The sequence below is a fragment of the Capsella rubella genome, unplaced genomic scaffold, assembly GCF_000375325.1.
Source record: "Capsella rubella cultivar Monte Gargano unplaced genomic scaffold, Caprub1_0 scaffold_3, whole genome shotgun sequence".
In the NCBI taxonomy this organism is placed as follows: domain Eukaryota; kingdom Viridiplantae; phylum Streptophyta; class Magnoliopsida; order Brassicales; family Brassicaceae; genus Capsella; species Capsella rubella.
In genome coordinates this window covers 1511999-1538479 of record NW_006238921.1, presented here as the reverse complement: position 1 = coordinate 1538479, position 26481 = coordinate 1511999, and the positions used below count along the sequence as shown (strand labels likewise).

Below are 26481 nucleotides of genomic sequence, written 5' to 3'. Positions count from 1 at the left end.
GGTTCATTTTGGTCAAAAAAAAAGAAAAAAAGAATTAGATTGGTTCACAAAAAAAAAAAAAGAATTAGATTGTGGAGAGCTTCATTAGTTCAGTAATCATTGTGAGATACTCTCTCAAGAATTTGGAATAGATAACTACGAAAATTGTAAAATTAACACTAACTTATCAAAAAGAGACAATATTTTGTATAAATTCGTTAATAATTTTGCTAGCGTTGAATTAAATAATATTACCCTAACGAGAAAAATATAAAAACATATAATGGGAGTTTGCTTCTAAATGGAAAAGAAGGTTTTACCCGCTGGTTCCCGTCAAATCTCAAATCTCAAATCTCACTAGACCGGATTAGCTATAGTTTTCATTCAAAGCCAATTTTGTTTCTTCTGAGAGCTACGAGACGAACAGAGAAGATCGGAGCAAGATGATGTCCGGTGGGAACTACACGACTATCGACAGCCAGAAAGTCTCTGGATCTGTTCCTGTAAGTTTTTTTTGTTTCAATTTTACGTTTTCTCGATCTCGATAAGTATCTACGTGTATGTGTGTGTGTGTGCTCGCCCATATACTGATTCTTCCGATCTGATCTAGTTTTCACCTGTTATGTTTTTGTTAATCGTAGTCTGTTCCAGATCCAGGCCATACCACCGTCAAATTCGCAGGTAACATTCTCGTATTATTCTGAAAATTTTCAGTTTCTGAGGTGAATTTGATATTAGGTCGTTTAGGAAAGAACGATTTGATTTGGAATTAGAGGCTTCTTTTTTCTTTCGGACGTAAGAGTATGTTGATTTTAGCTTTGAACATTGCAAATTTGTTAGGTAATGCTATGGATTTTGAATGAATCTCTAGTTTCAATAGATTTAAGGGTTTAGCGAATAGAAGATACAAGGATCTTGTTTATGGAGAAAGAGGAAAACTTATAAATGCAAATGTAGTTTGTTCTTTTATAAGTTTTGGTTTGACATGGTTATGTTCATGTTAAGTTGTGACTGAGAGATGCATTGTTTTTGCAGAATCAAATCTACAAACTTTTCCTCCATCTGCTACTCAAGGCAAGATCTCTGGTGGTAGTAATCCCCCTCGAGATGCTGATGGTAAGATTCCTTGCAGATTTCATCCTATGTATGTAAAATAAGTTTCACACTCAGTTGGTTGAGGAATTCAGTATGTGGAAACGTGTTCATTGGTAGCTTTATGTTTATTGCTTGGTGCCAGTCTTTGTAAGTCGGTATATCTTATGGCTTATAGTATAAAATGTGAACTGTTGCAGATTCATTCTCTGGGCAAGGTAATGGTAGTACAGATGAACCTCAGTCTGGTGGCTGGCTTCACAAATTCACTGTTGGTGCTTACAAGCCATTCTTTGATGTCGACACTTCGGATGTCGTAGAGAGGCTCAAAGAATCTCTCTTCCCATTCCGTGGAACATTTACAGAGAAGACAGCTGATAAGCCTGACTTGTAAGACTTATGTCTTGACTTAACTTTCTCAACTCAGAGGGGATTTTGTATTTGGTCTTCAAGTGCTTAAAATTGCTTGTGTTTGCAGGTATGGTCCATTCTGGATATGTACGACTTTGATATTCGTTGCAGCATCTATCGGCACGTTTGTCACATACATAGCACACAAATGGAAGAAACAAGAATGGAACTACGATATTAATCTGGTGACTTGGTCTGCAGGAGTGTTCTATGGATATGTCACGATTGTTCCTCTTGCGCTATATGTCGTTCTAAAATACTTTTCTGCCCCATCAGGCCTAGTCCAACTCTTCTGTCTCTATGGCTATTCCCTGTTTGTCTTTATACCAGCATTGGTACCAAATCTCTCCTTATAAAAAAACTCTGATCCATATTTTCGAAACATCTGAAATTTGACATATTTACTTGTATCCGACTCTGTAGTGCCTCTCGGTCGTGCCAGTGGAGATATTCAGATGGGTGATCGCGGGAGTAGCCGGGTTCATGTCTGCAACATTTGTGGCTCTGAACCTCAAAGCACATATCAATTCCGCTGGAGAGAGGTCGATCCTGATAATCGCCAGCATCTTTCTTTTGCAGCTGGCGCTAGCAGTTGTGCTGAAGCTCTATATCTTCAATGTCAAAGTATGATCCATAAAAAAAAAGGAACAAAAAAAAAGAAAAAGAAATCGGACCATCATGAGCTTTGTAGAACTAAAAAGGTAATGGTTTGCTGATGAAAATCTGTAGAGGCAATAACGTTTTTACCTCAGATTTTTGTCCAGTTTTGTACCGTTTTGGAAACTGATCCATTTATTTACGCTCCATTAATTTTACTTGTTGAAGATAGTGTAATAATCAAATCGATTTGTAGTTAAACTTTCTCTCGACATACTATATCAGAATAAATTGAAAAGAAAAAAAATGTGAAACCTGCAATCATCTTGACTCTTGACACATGGAAAAAAAAAGAGGACCGAGAATGTTGAAGACTATAGGGTCTAAAGAAGGTTTGTACGGATACGGCTGTCTTCACTAATGTCTAAATAAGATCTTCGTCACTGACAATTTCTGTAAATATTCTTCCACATTACGTCAATAACGTATTTTCGAAACATCTTCGATTTTTCTCTTCTTCTTTTAAAAACAAAAAGATATATATATATATATATATATTTGTTAAATCTTTGTTGTACTCGAGTGTTTGGCTGTAATAGTAATGTCGAATTTTCTCAACAGATAATTCTAAACTAAATACAAAATAAAAATAAAAATAGGGAACTACTAGGCCTTTTTTTTTTTTTCTTTTCAATTTTGCTTTTACACATTATCTATCATGTGGGTCTCAATCATCGAGACTTCCACTTTTTTAATTTTTTTTTTTGCTTCTCTCTTTTAATTTTTTTTTTTTTTTTTTAAATTAATCAATCTGTTCTTTTCTGAACATGGCCGTTGAATTTCGTAACCAGATTCACACAAATCTTCTTCCTTCAATTATTTCATCTGCTCTTGGCGTGAGATTTGAGGTATGTGTTGGTGTTTGAGTTAGGTACTCTGTTACGTTTGTTCATCTTTTACATCATCTCAAGCTATCCAAATCACCAAACTCCTTTTTTTTTTTTTTTTCTTTTTTTCTTTTTTTGATTGGGGCGTTTGGCAGAGATTTTCTTGTTGGGAGAAAAAACATTTGATTTTTTTTTGTTTTTGTTTTTGTCAGAGAGTGAATTGTAAGTGAGATCAATAAATTTTGCCCCATTTTAAAAGCTTTCTCCTTTTTTTGGTTATTTTAGGTCGCAACTAATTTGGAGTTAAAGGCGTCTGTTGAGATTGTTCCAGATGAGTTTTGTTTGAATGTTTGGTGGTGTTGGGTATGGACCGGAGGAGCTGGCTTTGGCGGAGGAAGTCATCTGAGAAAAGTCCCGGCGAAACTGAGAGTACTGGCTCTGTCTCTTCCCATTCTGAAAGATTCTCAGACGATCAGGTTGCACTTATTTTTACAATGCCTTTGATTCCAACTAACAATATGAGAGACTCATATGGAGATTTAAACTCCAAGACTCTTGTAACCTTGATTGTGTTTAACTTCTTCAGAGATCTCAATCACCGGAATTAATCTCTAAACCGGCTACTAGAGAAGAAGAGGCAACGGCGGACATCAAGATTCTAACGGAGAGGCTCTCTGCAGCTCTTTTAAATGTCAGTTTAAAGGAAGATCTTGCAAAACAGCATGCTAAAGTTGCAGAAGAAGCTGTCTCAGGTTACTTTTTGTTGTCAGCTCTTCCGTTTTGCAGAAATTGAGCGAGTTTTTATATGGCATTCTCTTTGGTTTATAGGTTGGGAGAAGGCAGAGAACGAAGCTGCGGCTCTGAAGCAACAGCTTGATGCTTCTACAAGCAAGGTTTCGGCTCTCGAGGATCGAAATAGTCATCTTGATAGTGCGCTAAAGGAATGTGTGAGACAGCTCTGGCAAGGAAGAGAGGAGCAAAATCAGAAGATCGAAGAAGCTGTAAACGAGAAATGCCAAGAGTGGGAAACTAGAAAATCTGAACTTGAAGCCCAAATTGAGGAGCTCCACGCTAGACTTCAAACGGGAAAAGAAGAGGTCACTTCTACTGCTTCGGTCCATGAAGACCTTTACCCGAAACTCGAGGCTTTAGAGAAAGAGAACTCGGCTTTGAAGCTTCAACTACGTTCAAAAACTGAGGAGGTCAAGATTAGAACTATAGAGAGGGACTTGAGCACTCAGGCAGCTGAATCTGCCAGTAAACAACAGCTGGAAGGGATCAAAAAGCTGACGAAACTCGAGGCAGAATGCAGGAAACTGAGAGTCATGCTTCGGAGATCAGACAATTCCAGTGAGCTCAAATCTTCTATAGATAACCAATCAGACTACTCCGGGAGAGTTTCTTTTAGTGATAATGAAATGCAGAGTCCCTCTGCAAAGATAACCGGAAAAGCTTCGATGGCTCCTTCGGTAGACATTGGTTTAATGGATGATTTTCTTGAGATGGAAAAGCTTGCTGCTCTGCCGCATTCTGAACCGGGAAGAAAACATTCAGAGAGTAACAAGGAGTTAGAGAAATCTAATGCTCAATCAAGCCAACTAAAACATGAACTCAAAGCATCGCTTCACAGAATTTCTGAAATGGAAGAAAAGGTAGAGATGTTAGAGGTAGAGAAATTGCAACTGGAGATGGCTTTGAACGGATCCAAAGAGCAAAGCGAGGCATTGCAGAGTCGACTAAAGGAGACAGAAGGGAAGTTATCCGAGTTGAAGAAACTAGAAGCAGAGAACCAAGAACTAGAGTTGTTGTTGGGTGAATCAGGAAAGCAAATTCAGGATCTTCAGAGACAGTTAAACAAAGCTCAAGTGAATCTGTCAGAATTAGAGACTACACGAGCAGAGAAGCTGGAATTGACCATTTGTTTGAATGGAACAAAGAAGCAGCTTGAGACATCGCAAAATCGGCTAAAGGAAACAGAGAGAAAGTTAACAGAGCTTCAAACTCTACTGCGTCTAACGAAGGATGCAAAAGAAGCGGCTGAGGATGGTATCAAGGCTGCAAATGCGAAAGCTGAAGCGGTTGAATCAAGACTTAGAGATGTCGAAGCAGAAGCTGAATCTTTGATCTTGAAAATCAAATCTCTGGAAGATGTCACAGAAGAGGAACGTGCTTTATCATCAAAACACATTTCAAAGTGCAAAGAACTGCAAGATGAGATCTCAAAACTAAAACGCGAACTTGAGCTTTATCAAGAAACAGAGCATGAGCCTAACCATATGAAAAGTTTTGAGCTGAAGCAGGTAAGTTACTCTACTCTCATCTGAATAAATCATTACGTTTTAATAATAATGATCTATGGGCATATACTTGAAAACAGTGTTAGATACTTAGAAAGCTCCATAGAATCGTAATCAAACAGAATGCATAACAGAGTATTACTCGTAGGGTCTTGCAATTTCATTGCTTTTTGTTTTAAAACTAAAATGTGGCAATGACAGGAGAAGGAATTAGCAGTGGCAGCCTCAAAATTTGCAGAGTGCCAGAGGACAATTGCTTCGCTGGGGCAGCGATTACAGTCACTCGCCACACTTGAAGATTTCTTGATTGAAACTTGAGGAGGAGGAGCTTCATCTTTCCCCATGAATGCTGAAGAGAATCAATAGACCCTGAAATCTTGATGATGACGGTGAGCAGTTGAAACTCGACGAAAGATACTTGGCATCATGAACATAAGTGTAGAAGAGGACACAAATAAACAAAAGGCGTCTCTGCATACATCAGAAAGTAAAGGCTAAGCCAAAACAGAGGATTGAGGTATTTGTCAATAGAAACAATGGAAAGAAAAAGATTATAGGTTTTTCTTTCAATTTTATGTGTGTTAATCCATTCAATTTTTATAAATTTGTTAAGGTCACAAATCAAATACCAAAACAGAACTAAATACAATATATATAATAGATAATATAAAAAGAAAATATAGAGAGAAGAGTAACAAGTTAATATATATATTCTGTTTGTAATTTTAATAGACAAGGGATCAAGGTCCCATCATCATCTCCATAATTTAATCAGACACAGACAGATAAACTTCTTTCAGTTTTGTAACGGTAACTTCTTCTTACCGTTGTGATATTTTACTATGTATGTGTCATGTATACCATGATGAAGCATGCAAGTTTTGTATATATCTCAATCACTCAAATGGGACTAATGGTTATCCCAAATAAGCTGATTTTAACCACGTGGACTCCTCCTTGGCTGCGCCGTTGCAATGACTTGTCCACGTCATCGAAATTGAGATGCAACGTGGTACCATCATTCAAAGAAGCTCTCTTCATCTTAGACGTACGCCTTATTTGTTTCTCTTGATCATATAATATATATATATGAACGGGTAATAATTTTCTCGGTCGGCAATAACCAAAAAAAGAAAAAACTACTGTATTTCGGAAAAGAAAGAAAATGGCGAGTGGGTTTCCGCCGCAGAAGCAAGAGACACAACCAGGGATACAGCATGTCATGGACCCAACTCCCGAGTTCTCTTCCTCTAACTACAAACCTTCCAACAAACTTCATGTATTGCCTTCTACTTGTTTTCTTTCTTTTTTTCGTACGGCATCGCATATTTTGACATAATTCGAGGCTACGATAACTAAAACATAAACATTTGAATGCAAAATCTGGCGTCTTATTCAAACCTACGTGTATCACAAGGTATCTTTGAAATCATCCGCAGGGAAAAGTAGCACTAGTGACCGGAGGAGACTCGGGGATAGGTAAAGCAGTGTGTCACTGCTACGCGCTTGAAGGAGCTAGCGTGGCGTTCACGTACGTGAAAGGTCGAGAGGACAAAGACGCTGACGAGACGCTGCGTTTGCTTCACGAGGTTAAGACGAGGGAAGCTAAAGAGCCGATCATGATCGCTACTGATTTAGGGTTTGAGGAGAATTGCAAGAGGGTCGTTGAGGAAGTTGTGAACGCTTTTGGACGCATCGATGTCCTTGTGAATTGTGCTGCTGAGCAGCATGAGGTTTCCATTGAAGATATCGATGAGGCCAGGCTTGAGAGAGTGTTTCGTACCAACATCTTCTCCCAGTTTTTCTTGGTCAAGTGAGTCAACAAAAAATCCTGATACTCGGACTCTGGTTTGGTTATTAGCTAGGTACCGGTTAATTAATTGATCCGGTTAGTGTTTAAACCTTATTATGTACCGCAATTGATCATAGGTACGCGTTGAAGCACATGAAGGAAGGGAGCAGTATCATCAACACGACGTCGGTTGTAGCATACGGAGGAAACTCAAGCTTACTGGAGTACACATCTACTAAAGGAGCAATTGTTTCCTTCACACGTGGCTTAGCTCTTCAGCTTGCACCAAAGGGCATTCGCGTTAACGGTGTAGCTCCTGGTCCGGTCTGGACTCCACTGATAACCGCATCCTTCTCTGACGAAGCGATCAAGCAGTTTGGATCAGAGACACCGATGAAAAGAGCGGCTCAACCTGTGGAAGTTGCTCCTTCCTACGTCTTCTTGGCTTGTAACCATTGCTCCTCTTACTATACTGGCCAGATCCTTCATCCAAACGGTAATTAGTTCTAATTTGAGGTGGTTAATTTGGTTTTGGTTCTGCTTTTCGTGATTGAAGAATTTTAAGGAAAATAATATTTTCATCCGGTTTAGCTTCTTTACGAAAAAATGAATCTGAGTTAGTAAACCGAATCGAGATGTTCCTTAGTCCATCAGAGTCCTCTGTTTCTTGAGTTTAACATATTGATCTCTATTGTGGTCTATTGTAACGCAGACGTGTTTTGGTGCAGGTGGTCTTATCGTGAACGCTTGAGCTTACAGTTGTACATGTCTCGGTTTGGGAAGTTCTTCTTACAAAGAGATCCAGTGTTACAGTTGTGTTATGTAATAAGGTGAAATGTCGTCTGTGTGTTTGTTTTATATGATGAATAATAATGTAAAAAGAAAGAAGCAAATGAATAAAACAAAGTCGTTGGTTTTCTGGTTAGTTTCGTTGAGGAAATGATTTCTTAGCATCACACAAAGTAATACAAATCAAAATAGGTATACCATTATAATCAGTAGTCAGTACAGATCATGTAATGAGTTTCTTTATATGGTACAGATATGATAACAGTGTTGTCTTAGTCTGAGTCTTCCTCGGAGATAAACAAGTAAGGAGTCACTCGTGTTCTTACGTTATGTTCTTCTACTGCTTCTCTTTCTTCACTAGCTGCACCGATCTCTCTTCGGTTGTTCCAGCCTAATCGCTGCTTATAGATTTCATCATAGGCTTCTATGTTCATCCCCGCTGCTAGGAATAGTTCTAGCTCATCCACAAACCGGTCTGTTCTCGCCATTAAAAATGGACGTGCTGCTTCTGAGACGAGTGTTTTGAATTGTTCTTGATTTGTTGCCTCTGCGCTTTTTGCTTCTTGTTTGCGCCTCTGTTCAATTCTGAAATGAGAGAAAGAAAGTCTCTTTCATAAATGTCATTCAGAAGTAGAGACTAATTTACCGTTTTCATGAGCAACTTAAACAAATATATAAATGTCGTCCGCAAAACATCAAACTTCTGCTTTGATCATTAACCTCTCTAGCCAAATAAAGATATATATCCATGAGCTCTAAGATTTAACGTTTTCCTTGAGAGCTTTACCTTTTGCAAAAGGATTCCATCACACCGACCAAATGGAACAGAACTATATCAACATCTTCCTCCTACGGAAAAAATTGAGTTTTAGCAAAAACAAAAACATCTTTGTGAACAACTCAACAAGGACATAAATACCACAAAGGCAGAAATATACAAGAAAAGGGATTTGTACAGAAGCAAACCTGCATTAGAGCTTGGAGCTCTCTCCTCAACCAGGCTTCAAGCCACTTGTTTGGATAAAGAAACTTTTGCAGCTTCCAAAAACGTGCAACATCAGATACATCAGCCACAAAATCTGGTAAGACAGGCCGAGATAGGAAATCTTATAAAACTCTCATTCTTGTATGATAAACACATTTGATTCTACTGACAGACTAAATTAGCAGATTCTCAACTTTTGTATCAGTTCTGAATATTATGCGCAAGGGTGTTTTAATCTTTAGTTTCTCAGTAATATAACATGAACAAAAGATTTTATATTCGTAAGTTCCATCATAAGAAAGAACGAAACAACAGGAGAGAATATGTACAAACAAATGAATTGTTCAGAAAGTGCAGAGGAGGGGAAAAACCTGATTCAGTGTAGTAACATCGCAACCTGTATCTTTGTTCTTTTGTTAATACAAATCTGCAAAACAGAGATGAAATCAGAGTTAGATATATAAATACTCTCAAAGCAAATACATCCAACTATAGAAACCACATGGTAACGTACCCATCTGAAATATTCTGGTCGATATAATGCCGCTCAAAAGAACACCCATCGTAGTTGTGGATGACCGAGAAATTATCTGTCTGCATATTGTTATAGTCATCCCTATAAACAAATTCCTAAAGGTGTTGTGAACAGAAAAGAGCGTTTCTACGAAGGATACCTTACAGAGAGGACATTTCACTGAGGATAATTGCTTAGAGGCCTTGCTGGAAACAACTTTGATCCATTGTTTGATGCAACTGAAACAAAACTTGTCTGCAACACAACAGAAATGCAAAAATAAGATATGCTCTAATCAGTTTATGTTCAAATTTTACGAATGTCATTACCTAAATTATAAACACTACTATGGCCTAGCTAAGATACACCACACACAAGAGCTAATGGGAATTAGCTAATGAATCTGTTTAAATTGGTCACAGAGTCTGTGAGAGGTTCAAAAAACCAAAGATGGAATCTTTGAATACACCCTTAAAACTTCAAACTCTATATGAAATAAAGGGATCATCTATAACTTTGGCGCAGCATCTAATCCACAAGTTTTATCAGAAAAATTGAAAGAGAGAAAAAACGTACGGAAACAGGTATCGAGGTAAGAGTCTTGGAGCATTGGTCCAAGGCAGATAGGACATGGATCTCCATCGGATCCGTCGTCAACAAAACCACTCCCGCCGGCGATCTCTTTCGCCGCCATACCAACCAAGGTCTCTCCAGTTTCTCTCCGCTAATTCAGGTTTACGACGTCGTGTAAATGTAATTAAACACCCATTATGTTATATATCTTCTTTTGCAGAAAATTGCATAATAAACCTAAAACTCTTTTAACATTCAAATTAAACGCGAAACTATTTTAATGTAACAAACTTCACCCGATTCTACTTAAAAGTGTTGTAAATTTTGATGAGTGAGTAAGTTTGCCTTTTGAATTGCTTGATAACAGCAATATGAAGAAGCACTACAAACCAATTCTCTCGCAATTGGAGAATTGCAGATTCATGGTGGAACTGAATCAACTCCATGGGTTGATGATCAAGTCCTCAGTTATCAGAAACGTCATTCCTCTAAGCCGAGTCATAGACTTCTGCACTACTTCTCCCGAGACTATGAATCTCAGCTACGCTAGATCAGTTTTCGAAAGTATTGGTTGTCCAAGCGTGTATATATGGAACTCGATGATCAGAGGCTACTCGAACAGTACAAACCCAGATAAAGCATTGATCTTTTACGAAGAAATGCTTCGAAAAGGGTATTCTCCGGATTATTTCACTTTTCCTTATGTTCTTAAAGCTTGTTCTGGGTTAAGGGATGTTCAATTTGGGAGTTGTGTTCATGGGTATGTTGTGAAAACTGGGTTTGGAGTGAATATGTATGTTTCTACTTGCTTGCTTCATATGTATATGTGTTGTGAAGAAGTGAATTGTGGTTTGAGGGTTTTTGAGGATATCCCAAAGTGGAATGTTGTTGCTTGGGGAAGTTTGATTTCTGGGTTTGTGAATAATAATCGGTTTAGCGAGGCTATTCAAGCGTTTAGGGATATGCAGAGTATTGGTGTGAAGCCAAATGAGACAATAATGGTGGATCTTTTGGTTGCTTGTGGTAGATGTAAAGACATTGCGGCTGGGAAATGGTTTCATGGGTTTCTTAAAGAATTAGGCTTTGATCCATGTTGTCAGTCAAAAGGGATAGGCTTTACTGTGATATTGGCTACAAGTCTCATTGATATGTATGCAAAATGTGGAGAGCTGAGAACCGCAAGGTATCTGTTCGATGGAATGCCTGAAAGAAACTTGGTTTCTTGGAACACCATTATCACAGGGTATAGTCAGAACGGTGATGCAGAGGAAGCAATGCATATGTTTTTGGAATTGCGTTCTGCAGGTTTCGCTCCAGATAAAGTAACCTTTTTGAGTATGCTCAGAGCTTCCATGATTCAAGGATGTTCACAGTTGGGACAAACGATTCATGCATATGTTTCAAAAGCTGGCTTTATGAAGGATGCTGCAATAGTTTGTGCACTTGTGAATATGTATGCTAAAACAGGTGAAGCTGAGAGCGCAAAGCAAGCGTTTGAAGATTTGGAGAAGAAAGATACAATAGCTTGGACCATTGTGATCATCGGGTTAGCCAGTCATGGGCACGGGAATGAAGCATTGAGTATATTCCAGCGAATGCAAGATGAAAGTAATGCTACACCTGATGGAATTACATATATTGGGGTTCTATATGCTTGCAGCCACATAGGTCTGGTCGAAGAAGGACGAAGATACTTTGCGGAAATGAGAGATCTTTACGGCATTGAACCAACTGCTGAACACTATGGATGTATGGTTGATATCTTGAGCCGTGCTGGTTATTTTGATGAAGCAGAGAGATTGGTGAAGACTATGCCAGTACAACCCAATGCTAATATATGGGGTGCATTGTTAAATGGTTGTGAGATACATGAAAATATAAATTTCGCAGATCGGATAAAATCCATGGTTGCTGAATCAGAAGAACTCGGTAGCGGAATCTATGTTCTTCTATCAAATATATATGCCAAAGCTGGCAGATGGACTGATGTAAGGCTAATTAGAGAATCCATGAAAAGCAAACAGATAGCTAAACTTTTAGGTCATAGTTCTGTTGAAATAATGTGATAATTCAGCTTGCCTCATTGACAAATGAAATTTACAAAAGATCCTTAAAGAATATTTGTGTTTACTGCTAAGACCAATAGTACTTTTGAATTAGTTTTTCCTCCAAATAAGAAAAGTCTGAAACTTTTCAGAAAACTGAAATTCAAAAACTCTTGGACGATGTTTGATGTATTATTCAATGTTCATCATCTGTATGCATCAGGTAAACTGTAACCAGGCATGACTATCTTGTCAGCAAACATCTTGCCGGTCTTGGGCATCACATGCCAATGTAGTGTCAAGTTGAATTCTTTTCCGCGAAGATTCTGTCCCTGAAAGATCCCAAACGATGATCAGTTTTCGTATCTACAGAAGTAAAAGCGCAAAAGACTTGGTGGGGTTGTTTAGTGTACCTGATCAATGAAACGGTACTTGTTTGAGACTTGAATTCGGAATTTGGCAAGTTCCTTGTCAGGGATTATGGCATCCCATAGAGAAACCTGCGAGCAAATGTCAAATATCCATAGGTAATTCTAGTACTGAAGGAGTTACAATGGTAAGTCAATCCCTCAGAAGGCTTTGGATTGAGCTGTTATACCTGATTCAGGGAATTCTTCGGGGTTTCATACTCCGCTGCTACGAAAACAAAAAGCTGCAAACATTTTCAGTTTATGTCGGCATACATTTTCAGATAGCATAAGACAAAGGAGTGAAAGTGTTTTTCAGATGTTAAACCTGTTTGGTGTTCCAAGTAAATAGTGACTGCAAGTCTGCTGATATGTCCAATGTCAAGCTGACCTGCATGACAAACAATCGATAGAGGGAACTAGGCTTAGAAGAGAAAGTTACAGATGTGTGTGTAAACTTATTCAATAACAACAAATCAACAATCTGAGAATAGTCTTATAAAACTACTATCACGGGTGTTAATCATATTTCAAAAGCTTTGAGATGAATTACTATACTTGGGGAATTAACCAAGCAACTCATATAACAAGGAAAAAACCATGAAACATTTACCTCATCGTTTCCATGAGATTGCTTCTTAAACCGATTGATATTAAGTATCTGCAACCACAACACAACCAAATTAAAACCCAGGCTTTTCCATGATTCCAAAAGCCATAGAAACAAAACAACTTAAAGACAGTTTAACCCACAATATAGGGGTTAAAAACGAGTTGATTCATCACAAATAAATGCATTCATACGCAGATCCGCCGCACAGGAAGCTATCGTTACATGTAAACGAAAAGCAAACACGTTAAGCATTACCTGGATCTCAGCAGAGGGGTTTTGGTTGCTGAATTTGTCTGAGAAGGACGCGATTGCGCAAATGAAAGCAAGCGCCGTGATTGCGAAAGTGAGCAGAGCATTAGCTCTGTAACCAAAAGTATGCATCTTTAATCAAAAATCCTTATAGCTTTCTCACCGGGGTTGTTATCGCGATCCCCTCTCCGTTACAAATTTTGTCTCTGTGCTGAGGAAGAGAAGACGAAGACGAGCGTTTGTAATAACTTCTCTCTTTACTGATCGTTGCTGTAATCTGATTGGCCGAGCCACGTATCCACCGGTATATATTTCCCCGGTTTAATATATATAAGTCTGTTTCAGAAATTGTTATGTAAATTTACTAAAATACTTGTCAAACTAATATAATATTTCTAGATATTTTTGACTAAAAAACTTAAAGCATATAAAGGATTTTTTTAATAATAATGTATCAAACATTGATTTACTTCACTGATTAAATCAGAATTGGTTTAGTACTAGGCATGGTATGCTACTCTTCAGGCCCAAGAATAAAGAGTACCAAAATATTATCAATTGTTCCTCTAAAAGCCCATCAGCAAAGGCGTGGTAAGAAAGTTGAGAAACACAAGTGTCTCTGTCTGCATTGTATCTGGCCAGGCCAATATAATGAATTCAAGTTTTGACAAGGAGGACTCAAAACAATTTCAAGTGAAATCATTGGAGTGGTTTCTCCAATCATGCACTAATTTGACCTTTTGAAAAAATTACTTGGTAACTAGGACATAATGGCTAATTCTCAAAGATCTTATCCACACTTTTTTTAGGTTATATTTTTGCGAAACATCATAATCTATACACAGAAGTCTCAAGGTTGGCACTTTATGGGTCAAATTAAATATGGTATGATCACATTAGTAGTGGCACACTATACAAGTTTATAATGCTGTTATACCTACTATAGAGTCGGCTGCAAAATCCTTTTCACACAGATAAAGAGAAGACAAAAGATATAAACACTAAATCTTTACTTTGTGTGTATCCAATAACACAGCCTACAATAAATAACCATTCTTTTCCCAAGTCGAGATATTATAAACATCATTCCACTAACAAAATTAAAGCACATTTTGTTGTTACCAATCCTCGAAAGACAAAAAAAACAAAGATAAGGACAAGCCAAAAAAAAAAAAACCGTAAGACTAAGACAAACATTCATGTCCATATTCTAATTTAACATTACATGATACTACAACTACCAGGATTCTCATCGCTGAACATATGAGTATAAGAATCCGAGTGAGGAGGAGGCATTGGAGGCGGATGAGCGTAATTTACTGCAGGATAAGGCCGAGCATACATCATTGGATGGTACATGTCGCCACCGTGACCACCACCATAGCCTCCATGAGCTGCAGCTTGTTGCTGTTGTTGCTGTTGTTGCTGGTGGTTCATCATCATTTGCATATACTGCTGCTGGTTCATTTGATGGTTTGCCTGAGGTGGTGGTGGATAGTAACCCCCGCCGCCGCTCATCGGTAAGCCTTGAACCGCCGGGTAAGCTCCGCCCTGTCCCATCGGTCCCATCGGACCACCTGGACCCATCATACCCATTGGACCGCCTGGACCCATCATACCCATCGGACCACCAGGGCCCATCGGACCGCCTTGTCCCATTGGACCACCAATCCCTTTGGCGCCATGGTTATGATTGGCCTTGTTACCTCCACCCCCTCCTTTGCTGTGCTGCTTCATGAGCTCATCAATATCATGGCCCCCATGGGCTCCGCCTTTAGACCCACCTCCACCTTTTTTAGGCCCACTATCATAATGCTGAACTCCACCTCCTCCCCCACCAGGTGCTTTGACTTTATTACCCCCAGCCCCATCTTTCTTCCCTCCGCTCTTCTTCTCATCTCCTTTCCCACTGCTACCCTTTTTGAAAAACCCTAGAAGGCCACCACCACCACTTTTGGCATCTGTTTTCCCGGTTTTGCCCCCACCTCCTTTATTCTCTTTCCCTTCTTTCTTACCCTTGTCACCTCCTTTAGCTCCTTTTTTACCATCCTTTCCATTTTTACCCTCACTCATTCCCTTCATTTGCACCGGAATCTCAAACCCACCGCCGCCTTTCTTTCCTCCGCCGCCGGCAGCACCGCCTTTGAACCCATTCATCATCATCATAATCTCATTAGGCCCCTTGGGTCCAGCACCACCACCCATCTGAGGCATTTTGTTAGGCATCATCATCTTATTAGGAGGCATGTGATTACCTCCTCCATGTCCTCCCATCTCCTCATCGTCATCTTCATCATCATCGAACTCATCATCATCATCATAATCATCCTCACTGAAGTCCTCGTCATCATAATCATCCTCACTAAACTCATCGTCATCATCTTCCGCAAACTTAACAGACTTCTTCTGGTCCTTAGCTGCAACAGGAGGCATTTTCATCTGACCGTTACCACCACCACCATGAGCAGCAGCAGCCTTCATCATCATCATCTGTTGAATCTGCTGAGGAGTCAATTGCATTGGTTGACCATGTCCATGACTCTGACCTCCTCCTCCTCCTCCACCAGCTTTACCCTTCACTTGGTTACTCTCTTTCCCACCTTTAGGCTTACTATTTCCATTCATGTTGAGATTTGCGAACTGCCCATTCATGTTAGGGAACCCTTTCCCTCCTCCGCCCCCGCCTCCACCACCGCCTAAGATCTCGGCATGTTTGCCTGATTTGCTGAGTTTCTTCACCAGAAGAGCTGGATCAACGTTTCCGGTGACAGTGACTCTCCCCTGTTCTACATCTGCTTTTACAGAGTAGACGCCTGAAATCAAGGATAAACATAACAAGATAGTCAATTTATGTCAGAACTTTCCCAAGAAAGTAACATAATTTGGGTGAACGGACATAACAAGGAGAGTTCATTTGAAAAAAAATTGAAACTTTGGACTCCATGGTTAAAATTAGTAACTTTTATGTCAGTTTTTCCAAACAATTCAAATAAAATTCTTCCTCTAGTTTTGGGAAATTGACATAAATGGAGCACACACCGATGGTAAATCTCAAAACTTCAAACTCTAATAGTTTTTGGAAAAGATCTTTGATGTGAGAGAGGAAAGTATCACAAAACAGGGAAAACACACACAACACAGTTCATAAATTTCAGAGCTTTCACATATCTGAGCTGATAATATTTTTAAAAAAACTCAAATATTTATAGATCCGTGACTTCTGAGGAGAACCCACTTCATATATATCAGACTTATGTGTTTATCTTAAAAACCAGCTTCACCAAATTAACATTTTGAAATGACCATACATATAGAGCAAGAAGAGACCTTCAATTTTCTGCAACTGTTTCTTCACTTTATGCTTACACCCTTCACAGTGTACGTTCACTTTCAGTACACATGTCTGCAAGAACCAAATCCGAGCAAACAATTAGCTCCAATAATATATATACACACACAGAGAGAAGCTTGGAGAAAGAGAAAATAGGAAGAAGAGAAGGAGACGTATACCTGAAGTTTCATAACATCTTGTTTATTCATAACTTCTTCTTAGATTTGTGTGTGTTTTCACAGACACAACTATGGTTATAGATATAGAGATAGAGAGAGAGAGAAAAGAGTTTCAAACTCAACTCTTTTGTTCTTCTCCTTTATGAGTTTCTTTCTGAAGAGAAGAAGAGAAATGGTGAGAGAGATTATAAGAGAGAGAGAGAGGGGGGGGAGGTGCTTTTGTGTAATAAAGGCGGTTGTTGTTGTTTAAGAAGGACAGAGAGAGAAGAGAGATGCTGAGAAAGAAAAAAAAACACTCAAAACTTGTGTTTTGTTTTATCTCTGTTTCAGGGTTTCTTATTTCTCTGTCTGTAAAAACCTAAGAGAGAGAGAGGGCGGTGGCACAGGTAGCAAGGAAATCTCCCAACTTTGATTTTCCAAAATATCTTTTTAAAATTGACACTTTTTTTTATATTACTACAACTAATTCTTTAATTCTTTTAATTTTTTTTAAAAAATATGTACTTTTGCTTTGTTTATTATATTTCTCTTTTGGTTACAGAGGTGAGGGAACGAAGAAGCTTAAAGGCAGCTTCTTTCACTTTGGGGCAGAACTGGAGTACAGTACAGCCTCAGCTTCGTCATTTGTACTTAGCTGTATTCGTCTCTTCCACAATACGATTTGATTAACACACACACACATTCGAATATTTAAGGTTCCTTAATTACATTACCAAGCTGTATTTTGTTTCTTTCCTAATTATATCGTCTGTTTATTCGTAATTTTCGTATATCTAATGTGTGGTTTAGATGTAAAATCACCTTTATTTCATATACATATATATATATATATATATATATATATATATATATGATCAATAATTTATGTTTGTCATCTTGTTATCATGTAGTGGTTTTATCTATCTACTGTTATATAAAAGAAAAAATCGATTATTAAATTGCTTGCTATTCGCATTTTGTCAAATACTGTACTATTTTTCTGCTCTGTTTTTTTTTTTCTTCTTTTCTCGAAATGTCTATATCCAAATATTAAAACACAGACGTGTTAAGTAATTCTCCAGATATTTTGTTTAGTTAACGTAACAATTGTTTTAGACCTTGAACTTATCTCTAATAAGTAAAGTAATGGTCGTAGCATTTCCTTGCAAACTTAGATCACTAGCTCCTACAATAATTTACGTATGACACTGATATTAAGATGAAAAATTTTCAGGATCGTAATTATGATTGGTGATCGATGATTTTAATTATCCGTTGACGAGATGGTTCAGTAGGATCCAATGGCAAGCAATACAGCAAATGTCATTGCCACCACCAAAATGGACTAGTTTAACAACATCTATTACGCAAAGTCGCAAACACTACTACTAGTGTGATTGAAGTCATTTATTAAAAGACTCTTATAATGCTAAATTATGCGATCTAGATCTTACATTAACATACCACATACTAAAATGTATCTTCTTCTCGATAAACTGTGTTAGATTGTCACATAATGTGGGTTAGCTCGATTGGTCAAAAATATATATAATAATAATAATTCGATTTAATTTATAAGTAGTAGCATCAAATCACATCAAATCTTTTGACAACCCGATTAGAAAACTGAAAAATAATATGTAACAACTATAAACGTATTTGAGTTCCTCTAACATATAAAACCAAACTCAGTTTTTTTTTTTGTTTATATGTTTCATGACTCAAGAAATAAACCAAAAAGTGAATTTAATAACTATAGGTAGATAAAAATTTAAATAAAAAATGTTACGGGGATACTATATTATACAATTAGAAAAGAAAAAAGAAGGGGACAATAATGTTGATAGTTTAAAATGGGTCATATGTACAGGTAAGGTCGCTTCCACTCTTTGCTGTGGATAGAGTTCTCTTTGGGCCACCTTTCAACCACCAATTAGTTCCGAAACATATAATAATTTATTATTGAATGAAATGAACTATTTATTTAATCGTATAGTTGAAATATATTATTTTGCGAGTTACATATATTGTTTTTGGTATAAGAAATTCGACTTAAATTGCTAATGCATGTGACGCATGTGCACCACTTCACTAAGACCATAGATAGTAAACGATATATATTTCACTTCATACCAATGTTGAAACAAATCCATACACTATTGTTAAGGAGTACTTTATTAGTCTAATAGAGGTTTTTTTTTTTAATTCCACATCGTGCAGCTTTAATAAACTTTCGTAGAACTTTGACTGAGGTATCAGTTATATTTTAAAATAATTAATTCCCAACACTAGGCGAGTAAGCGGTAGATGAAATACACGTGTAAGTCCGTGACGCTATAGGGAACAATCTATCTATATAGATATAAATAAATAACTAAACCGATGCAAGTAAAAGAATACTACTACTACTACTTTACTACTCATAGTTATAAAATAAAATAATAAAAACATAACTAACGTTTAAGAGGTACTCTACGGACTAAGCTTAAGTTAAGATAGACACGCATGTCACTGAAGTGGAACCATATACATAGGCATAGCAGGTCGGTCCATGCAACCTTAGAAGTCAAATTTATATAATACGAAAGCTTATATATATTACGTAAAAAAATATTATGATGGGATACAAATTTCGATTGTATAATTTTTGAGCAATCATTATCTTAGACAGTTGTGTTTTTTTTTTTTGTTTCTAGATTACAAAATTACCATTATATATCTTTCTCATATGTTGTTGTTTTTCGTCTTATATATCAAGAAACAAACCCAACCTCGTGACGAACATTGCTGTCAGTTTTTTTAATTTCTTTTGTTGTCACCTACATATATCTATCACTTTGGTTATTTTCCTCAATTATTCAAATTATCTGCTTGCTGTCACTAACTAAGATACCGTTACAATATGCTTAAGCAAAACTGTAAAACTCTGTTACAGCTCTATAATATTTCTACAGTTTTTATTAAATTATTTATTTTTGAAGAAGAAACTAGGCTTTGCTTTTCCTTTATCTTTTTTTTCCACAAAATTTCTTATCATAAAATTGATAATATTAGTTGCTTTTAGTACCACTACTATTATATATGGCTTTGACTAATCAACAAAAATTTGTTATAAAGAATTTTGGACTCATTGTAAGGATGTGGGGTATTTTGAAGCACATGCCAATGAGTATCCAAATCAAACTGTTGTTTTATCAACTTATTATCTTGTCTTTTGCTTTTTTAGACGCTGGACCTAAATCCTCCTCTCTATTCTCAACTCCACTGCAGTAAGCTTCTTTTATTCTCTCCAATTAACTGAAAATAATTTGTTCTATTTTGAAATATATATTTAAATCAGTCTTTGACAACACATATCGTGTTCACAGCCAGGTTTATAAGCCGAAGTTCTAACCCAAAAAAAAAAAAACTACCTACCTTTTCCTCAATTGAAATACTAACATGAACACAAAAAAAAAGAGCTTTTAGAAGTATATGATGAATTCCAAAAAAATAAAGAAGGTGTTCTCGTCATAATTTAGAAGAACGTGGTTTTCTATATAAAAATAAAAAAATAAACTGTAAAACTATATGTGGCAGCAATTTGATGATTATTGCCATATCAGCTTTTATCTCCTCTTCTTCTACGAAACATGCATGCTTCCATATCGACTGCAGGTTTTGATTCGCGATCCTAGTACAGTAGAATATCAAAGTATTTCTGTATGATCTTCTTTTTAAAGTATACAATATTATGTAACAAATCATGAAAATAATATTATGTAAATAGTATTTTCATATGGAGGATATTTATTGTTTGTTTCGTTAAATATATATATTCAATTATCAATTAGTGAGTAATTAAATTAACCGACCCTAATCAGCTGCATATAATATATCTAAACATAAATAATAGGTATAGACATAATATGACTATATTCCCGTCATCTCATGAAAATTAGGGATGTGTATGTATACGACCGACCAGCAAAAAGAACAAACACAAGAGCTTAATGTTTCACGTGTTAGGTTTGATTTCAAAGGTCAAATGACGAATGAGATAAGATACGTGTGGGATATACTAGACGATGTTTGTTAGCAGTCGAAATCTCAAAACAAAAGCAAATTTGTCAACAACACCTTTGACTTCATTTTTGAACATATATAATATGTATCCCTCATCACTAAGTTTCTCGCAACGAAACCATCCAATTGCATTCATGAAACACATGTATTTGAACATTTTCGTATCACTTTTCTATAAGTCCATTTCTTACAATAAAGTTAAATCATAATACTATACATTGGTCACAATATATCATCTCATTACTCCACAACAGATAGATGAGTTAATTGACTAGAGAAATATCACCCCACTTCCCAACAGATGTAGAGATCGACACCTTACATAAATTACTCATTTGTATTGACATAGACTAAAGATATTTTATTTTTGTTTGATTCTGATGAATTTCTGAGATATCTATCTTAACATTTTTTTAAGTACAAATGTGAAAACACAAAAAGTTGAAAAAAGCTTTTTTTGATTGATATCATGGGGGCTTAATATCCTCCCATATAATTAATAAAGGGAATAATATATTTGATGTAAGTTTACTATTTTTTACCATAGTTGTCACTTGATTCAGATTATATACATACTGTTTCATAAACTGAAAGAATCTGTGAATAGGAAAGTGAATGATTAGCAACAACAATGGTAAAAAGAAAAAGAAAGGGAAAGGGAAAGGGAGACTCAATAAGAGAAGATGTGTAGCATGCATATTGTAAGGATGTATCACAGCTGGAAGCTTTGGACTGCATATCCAAAATTGGGTCACAAACTTTTGAGTACATATATATTAGGACATCTTCATGGTATCTATCAATGTATCTATATAATTTATATGTATATAATTTATTAAAGCGATCGAGCTCTGTATTGTTTGGTTAGGTACAAATCCATCAACTTTTTTTGAATCTATATGAGTGTACATATGTGTGCAATAGACACATAAGCCCTTACTTGCAAGGACACCTACCCTTACATTGCATACATACACAAGTGACAAAATCACTAAAATATCTCATCTTTTGCCAAATGACACATTCTTGTTGATGATAAGAAGATGGTGATTTTAGTGGCTCTTGTTGTTTTATTTTCTTTTCTTTTTTTTGGTTTTAATCTTGATTAGGTATTTTAAATTTTTTATCATATAAGAGCAAAATTCACATGATGAACTTACCCACTATATGGGATGATTCATACAAAATTTTATAAGCGGGGAAATAAATATCTTGCAATCTAAATAGTATATAATCTCACCAATAAAAAGAGTTAAAAGCCATAAAATTGGTTGGTAACGACTAACGAGTAATAATATAGCATGAAAGTTAGGTGATGGAAAACGTTTTTTTTTGTTGTTGTATGTATTTAATATGGAATATAGCCTCAATTTCACACAAAATAATTAAAAAAAAAATCTACTATGGACGTTTCTGAAACAAACGTGTTTTAACACACAAATCAAAGTCGTCTCGTGTTACATCAAGTCAAAGCTTTAACCAAAACCTAAACTGCGAAGTTGTTTTCTTGTACTCTGTCCCTAACCGCGTTTTAGAACCATAGTGGGTTCGAAAGGATTTTACAGGGTGAAAACCGTAAGAAAGGAAGAGTGTTGGGGCAAAACCGAAAAAGGTGTGAAAAAGAGAGCAAATCCCAAGGATCAAGAAAAGAAAAAGAGAAGGAGGAAGCAATGAAAAATACAAACTTTATTGGGTTTAGCTTAAGACATGAAGCAGAATGAAACATCTGCTTTCGTCCTAAAAAGAGGGAAGTCAGATTCCAAAAATACTGCACTCATACATTGTTTACATACAAACACATTCATGTATATATAACAACTGTGTCTCTGTTCATTCATATAGGTGAGCTTTTCCTATTATTGATTTCTCTTTTCCTCCATCATAGACTTTCACTTTTGTCCCCCTCTTGTTCCAACATCCTCCTCAGTAACTTTATTTTACTTTCGTTTAACTCAGATACATCCCTATCTAGTAGTATCTCTACTATATTATGCACATTCACATTTAAGGGTTTTTGTGTTACGAAAGAGTAGTTGTAAAAACAAAGTCATCTAAGATTAATCATAATATCAAAGGACATATTTACTCTTATAAGCACACAATTTGATTTATGATTTGAACTAAAATACTGAACCGAATGGACCGTTCAATCTTTTTGGCTGATCACTGATCAGAACATATATTCATGTACGAAAAAGTTTAACCTTTTACTTTATCAGGTTTATATTTTTATTTACTTGTTTACCCCATGTCTCTCTCTCTTAAGTCATGACCGATTCACTTACACTTGAAATATTCTCTGCACTTTTCTTTTACCAGTCCTTTGCAACTTTACTTTTCTTGTCGATTGCAGTTTAAAACCATTTACACCGAAAGCTTTTTTTTTTATTATTATTATTATTATCTACTAATATTAGAAAAGAATATAAAGTACTATTAGTTGATAATAATGCAAAGAGTGGTGCACAAAGTTCAAGTGTTTGTGTCTATGTTGGACAAGACACATTGACTAACGCGTTTGAAACATGTCAACATTACCCACAAATCTTTTTCTAATATCGCAAAAAGCTGCTAAAAAAGGGTCGAATTGCATTAAACACGCACTCTATACAAAGCAAACCAAACTAGACCAACCTAATTAGTAGAATTGAGTCTAAACTCGAAACCAAACTAATAAATAAAGCTCGTCTTCTTTAAGTACCGCATATGTAAAAAGTTTAAAAATCGAATCCGAACATAGACAGTAGACTAATGTTTTTAGCTAGTTTTTGCCTTCCCAGACCTTTTTTTTTGTGTTTTATTCATAAAGTTGTTGAACATGGCCCAACCAAGAAAAAAACTAACAAATTAGAAACTATTGTTTCAAATTAATACACAGAGGCTTCAATAATCAACAAATTCCATGATAGAGATCGGACAAATTAGACCCATCAACACTAATCTATTACCTTATGTTACAATTTTAGGAATATAGTCACAATGGCCTTACCCAAGAAACAAAATTGTGTTAATCTTGGTTGGTTTCAGCATCTGACTCTGTTGTTCTATCTTTCTCCTTCTGTTTCTCTTTTTTCTTGCTGAGTTTATCCGAGTATCGAGCAAAAACGGCTGAAAGTGCGGTCTTCACAGTTTTCTCAGGCTCTTTCTTCTTGCGTTTTCTTGAGTCTTCCACAAAATCTTCGTCTGTTACAACGGGTTCCTCTGCGTTCACATCTTTCTGAAGTGGAGTTTCCGCGATTGTTGGTTCAATAACAGTCGGGTAGCTTGGAGTTGCACGCTTGAAAGGCTCGTGGAACGTATCATACAACCGCTTCACCTGAGGTTTTACATTTACTGCAGAGATCACAAGATTATTGATTTTCAGATAATTGACAAAGGAAAATGTACCTTACGCTCGCCAATCCCAGGACAACGAGCTAAATCTTCCATCGAAGCATCGATTATATGAGCAAGAGACTGCATAAAACATGTTTTTGAGGGTTCCAATATTAGTCTGAATCTCAAAAATTATAAACTTCACAATAACCGGAAAAATCTTTTTGAAGCTCAACCCCAAATGTAGAACCAAGTGTTACTACATCGCTTTTGTTCACATGTCGGATGCTTGTAAGAGAATGGTTTAGCTGCAAACAACAAATACTACATGAAAATTTACAAAATGAAAAATATCTCCATAGCTCGCCTAAATAGTTTCCATACCCGTGAAAGATAATCGGTATCCATTTGGCCTTGGATAAGATCTGCGGGTTTGTTTTCATAGACTTTTATCGTTTCTAAATAACGGGCACACTCCGTCATGCTGCAAGAGATTCCACACAGAAAGTTATATTCACGAGAAGCAGAGTGATTGAAATGTACTTTCATATTAGCTGCGAAGAACTGTGATTGATATATAGATAGACACCTCCAGGCGCACAATAAAGTGCAATCATGAAGTAGCGCGGTTTTCGTGACTTCAAGCAACGGTTTCACTGTATCTTCCTGTGCATAAGTATCATAAGACATTAACAGAAACATCTGATGTAATGCTACAGAAAATATAAAATATAGCAATTTCACTTCCGAAAGATTTAGCATCAAAATATGATGTTGTCACTTACCACGTCGACATGACAAAGAACAACACGGAGCTTGAAATTCTTTTGTAGTTCCCTAATGCGGAAATAGAGATAGTCCGGATGCAGCAGATGATACCGCAAGCTGCAGTGGATCAGATGTTTGTAGCGTGAGTGTGTGATCTTAGAATGGGATAACATTGAAAGTTGGAGAGTTTCACCTTAAATACAAAGCGCAAGAGCTTTGACCAAGCACGTAGTCCGGAATGATATCTGAGAAAACCCATTTGACATTCCTGATATGTTTAAGAAGCGGGTTTCCTTTCTGCAAAAAGATGAGAGTCAGACAAAATAGAGAAGTCAGATGTGTTCCAAAGAAAATAGAAAGTTGAATCATAAAGTCTCCTCACCTGTCTGTTGCTAACGAGAATTGCGTTACGAGTTTGAGTTGCGTTTGATGGTAAAGAGCCAGTAGTTACAGGTGTAGAAGAAGATGACGCTCCATCCGTTTGAAACGTTTCGCTACAACCAAAGCAACATACACCAAAAACACACATGGAAGTTTCAGTATGCAATCGTCAAAATCAGCCGTATACGTAATCTGATTGACGGCACCATTAATTTTCATCAAACATTCAAACTAATCTAAAATTTGGAAAGCCTCGAAATCAAACAGATATATCTAATTCCAAAGCAATTCACACACACACACATCTATATAAAACACCTTGAACTGGGCACCTGAGAAGCGCCCGGCGGCTGAGAAGATGAGGAAGGAGGAGGCGGAGGAGGAGGAGGAGAGTAAACGTCGGACGATTTGACGAAAGCGAATGCTTGAGAGAAAGTTTGGGAAGGTTTAAAAAGGGAAGGAGGCGTGGACTTGGTCTGTGAGCTTTCCAAAACTTCCTGATACGATGGCACACCAATTACGATCTGGGTTTTGGGTTTATCAGCATTATTTCGGTGAACGCTTCTTGATTTCTCACCGTCGTCGTCATCGTTCACCATTGAGTAAATCGAATCTCTGTAGAACTCTTTTTTATTTTCCCGGACTCTATTTTCTCCTTCTCAATTTCCCCCCCCCCCCCCCCCCATTAGGAAACTTGGAAGAACGAAGGCTTTATTGGGCCTCAACCGTGCAAGCTCTAAAGCCCATTAAACGGTGTACCATGTTCGTTAAGTCATCAACCAAAATTATTAGGTGAAAGTTTGATGATGATAGGTAACGTGTTTTACATTATAGGCGACAAATATATATCTATACTATTAATTGGGGATCATTTTTAGTCTTTGTTGCCAAACAAACCTGAAAAAAATATATTAGAAATTATGTGATTGCAAACCTAAAGCCAAACACACTAAAAGACAGCAAAAAAATAAATAAAAAAATAAATAAATACTATAATTCATGGAAATACATTTAATTTTAGTTACCTTAATTTTGTTACCATAAAAAATGGACAATGAAACTCGAAATTTAACATATGCAAACAGATTTAATATTAGTTATATATTTTAGAGTATTTTTTGAAAATTATAATTTATATTTGAGAAAAATTTGGATGAAAACATATGTTTGATTATAAAAATACATATCATAAAATGTGGAGAAATATACGACATAATTAATTATATCATCAAA

The 26481-nt window shown here is 36.6% G+C and overlaps 8 protein-coding genes across 8 annotated transcripts; 4 read left to right on the top strand and 4 right to left on the bottom strand.

The window, feature by feature from the left end:
- Window positions 1-298: 298 nt before the first annotated feature.
- On the top strand, window positions 299-2351 carry LOC17893383 (protein YIPF1 homolog). Its single transcript, XM_006298216.2, has 6 exons — window positions 299-482; window positions 621-660; window positions 1015-1095; window positions 1272-1461; window positions 1550-1817; window positions 1906-2351. The coding sequence occupies exons 1-6, from the start codon at window positions 423-425 to the stop codon at window positions 2110-2112; spliced, it is 846 nt and encodes a 281-aa protein (XP_006298278.1). The 5' UTR covers window positions 299-422; the 3' UTR covers window positions 2113-2351.
- Window positions 2352-2863: 512 nt separating this feature from the next.
- LOC17893638 (filament-like plant protein 3) lies at window positions 2864-5875 on the top strand. The gene is made up of 5 exons (XM_006297162.2): window positions 2864-2987; window positions 3252-3442; window positions 3553-3718; window positions 3795-5266; window positions 5465-5875. Exons 2-5 carry the CDS (start codon window positions 3332-3334, stop codon window positions 5579-5581), a joined length of 1866 nt encoding a protein of 621 aa, XP_006297224.1. The 5' UTR covers window positions 2864-2987; window positions 3252-3331; the 3' UTR covers window positions 5582-5875.
- Window positions 5876-6385: 510 nt separating this feature from the next.
- Window positions 6386-7980, top strand: LOC17893290 (glucose and ribitol dehydrogenase homolog 2). Its single transcript, XM_006298185.2, has 4 exons — window positions 6386-6542; window positions 6703-7076; window positions 7193-7551; window positions 7784-7980. Exons 1-4 carry the CDS (start codon window positions 6429-6431, stop codon window positions 7804-7806), a joined length of 870 nt encoding a protein of 289 aa, XP_006298247.1. The 5' UTR covers window positions 6386-6428; the 3' UTR covers window positions 7807-7980.
- A 41-nt stretch (window positions 7981-8021) lies between these two features.
- LOC17892962 lies at window positions 8022-10096 on the bottom strand. Its single transcript, XM_006298230.2, has 7 exons — window positions 9920-10096; window positions 9504-9598; window positions 9344-9423; window positions 9201-9256; window positions 8811-8923; window positions 8632-8693; window positions 8022-8429 (listed from the first exon to the last, which is right to left on the bottom strand). Exons 1-7 carry the CDS (start codon window positions 10035-10037, stop codon window positions 8117-8119), a joined length of 837 nt encoding a protein of 278 aa, XP_006298292.1. The 5' UTR covers window positions 10038-10096; the 3' UTR covers window positions 8022-8116.
- Window positions 10024-12003, top strand: LOC17890625 (putative pentatricopeptide repeat-containing protein At3g05240). Its single transcript, XM_006299967.2, has 2 exons — window positions 10024-10096; window positions 10284-12003. Exon 2 carries the CDS (start codon window positions 10288-10290, stop codon window positions 11980-11982), a length of 1695 nt encoding a protein of 564 aa, XP_006300029.1. The 5' UTR covers window positions 10024-10096; window positions 10284-10287; the 3' UTR covers window positions 11983-12003.
- On the bottom strand, window positions 11967-13517 carry LOC17891697 (signal peptidase complex subunit 3A). Its single transcript, XM_006296567.2, has 6 exons — window positions 13237-13517; window positions 12982-13029; window positions 12697-12759; window positions 12560-12613; window positions 12375-12461; window positions 11967-12293 (listed from the first exon to the last, which is right to left on the bottom strand). Exons 1-6 carry the CDS (start codon window positions 13360-13362, stop codon window positions 12168-12170), a joined length of 504 nt encoding a protein of 167 aa, XP_006296629.1. The 5' UTR covers window positions 13363-13517; the 3' UTR covers window positions 11967-12167.
- Window positions 13518-14270: 753 nt separating this feature from the next.
- Window positions 14271-17122, bottom strand: LOC17892765 (heavy metal-associated isoprenylated plant protein 34). The gene is made up of 3 exons (XM_006297273.2): window positions 16741-17122; window positions 16558-16633; window positions 14271-16043 (listed from the first exon to the last, which is right to left on the bottom strand). The coding sequence occupies exons 1-3, from the start codon at window positions 16768-16770 to the stop codon at window positions 14452-14454; spliced, it is 1698 nt and encodes a 565-aa protein (XP_006297335.1). The 5' UTR covers window positions 16771-17122; the 3' UTR covers window positions 14271-14451.
- A 6491-nt stretch (window positions 17123-23613) lies between these two features.
- On the bottom strand, window positions 23614-25896 carry LOC17893748 (DNA excision repair protein ERCC-1). The gene is made up of 9 exons (XM_023785921.1): window positions 25567-25896; window positions 25250-25361; window positions 25061-25164; window positions 24885-24984; window positions 24689-24765; window positions 24484-24583; window positions 24336-24407; window positions 24172-24240; window positions 23614-24100 (listed from the first exon to the last, which is right to left on the bottom strand). Exons 1-9 carry the CDS (start codon window positions 25845-25847, stop codon window positions 23792-23794), a joined length of 1224 nt encoding a protein of 407 aa, XP_023641689.1. The 5' UTR covers window positions 25848-25896; the 3' UTR covers window positions 23614-23791.
- Between the last annotated feature and the right edge of the window lie 585 nt (window positions 25897-26481).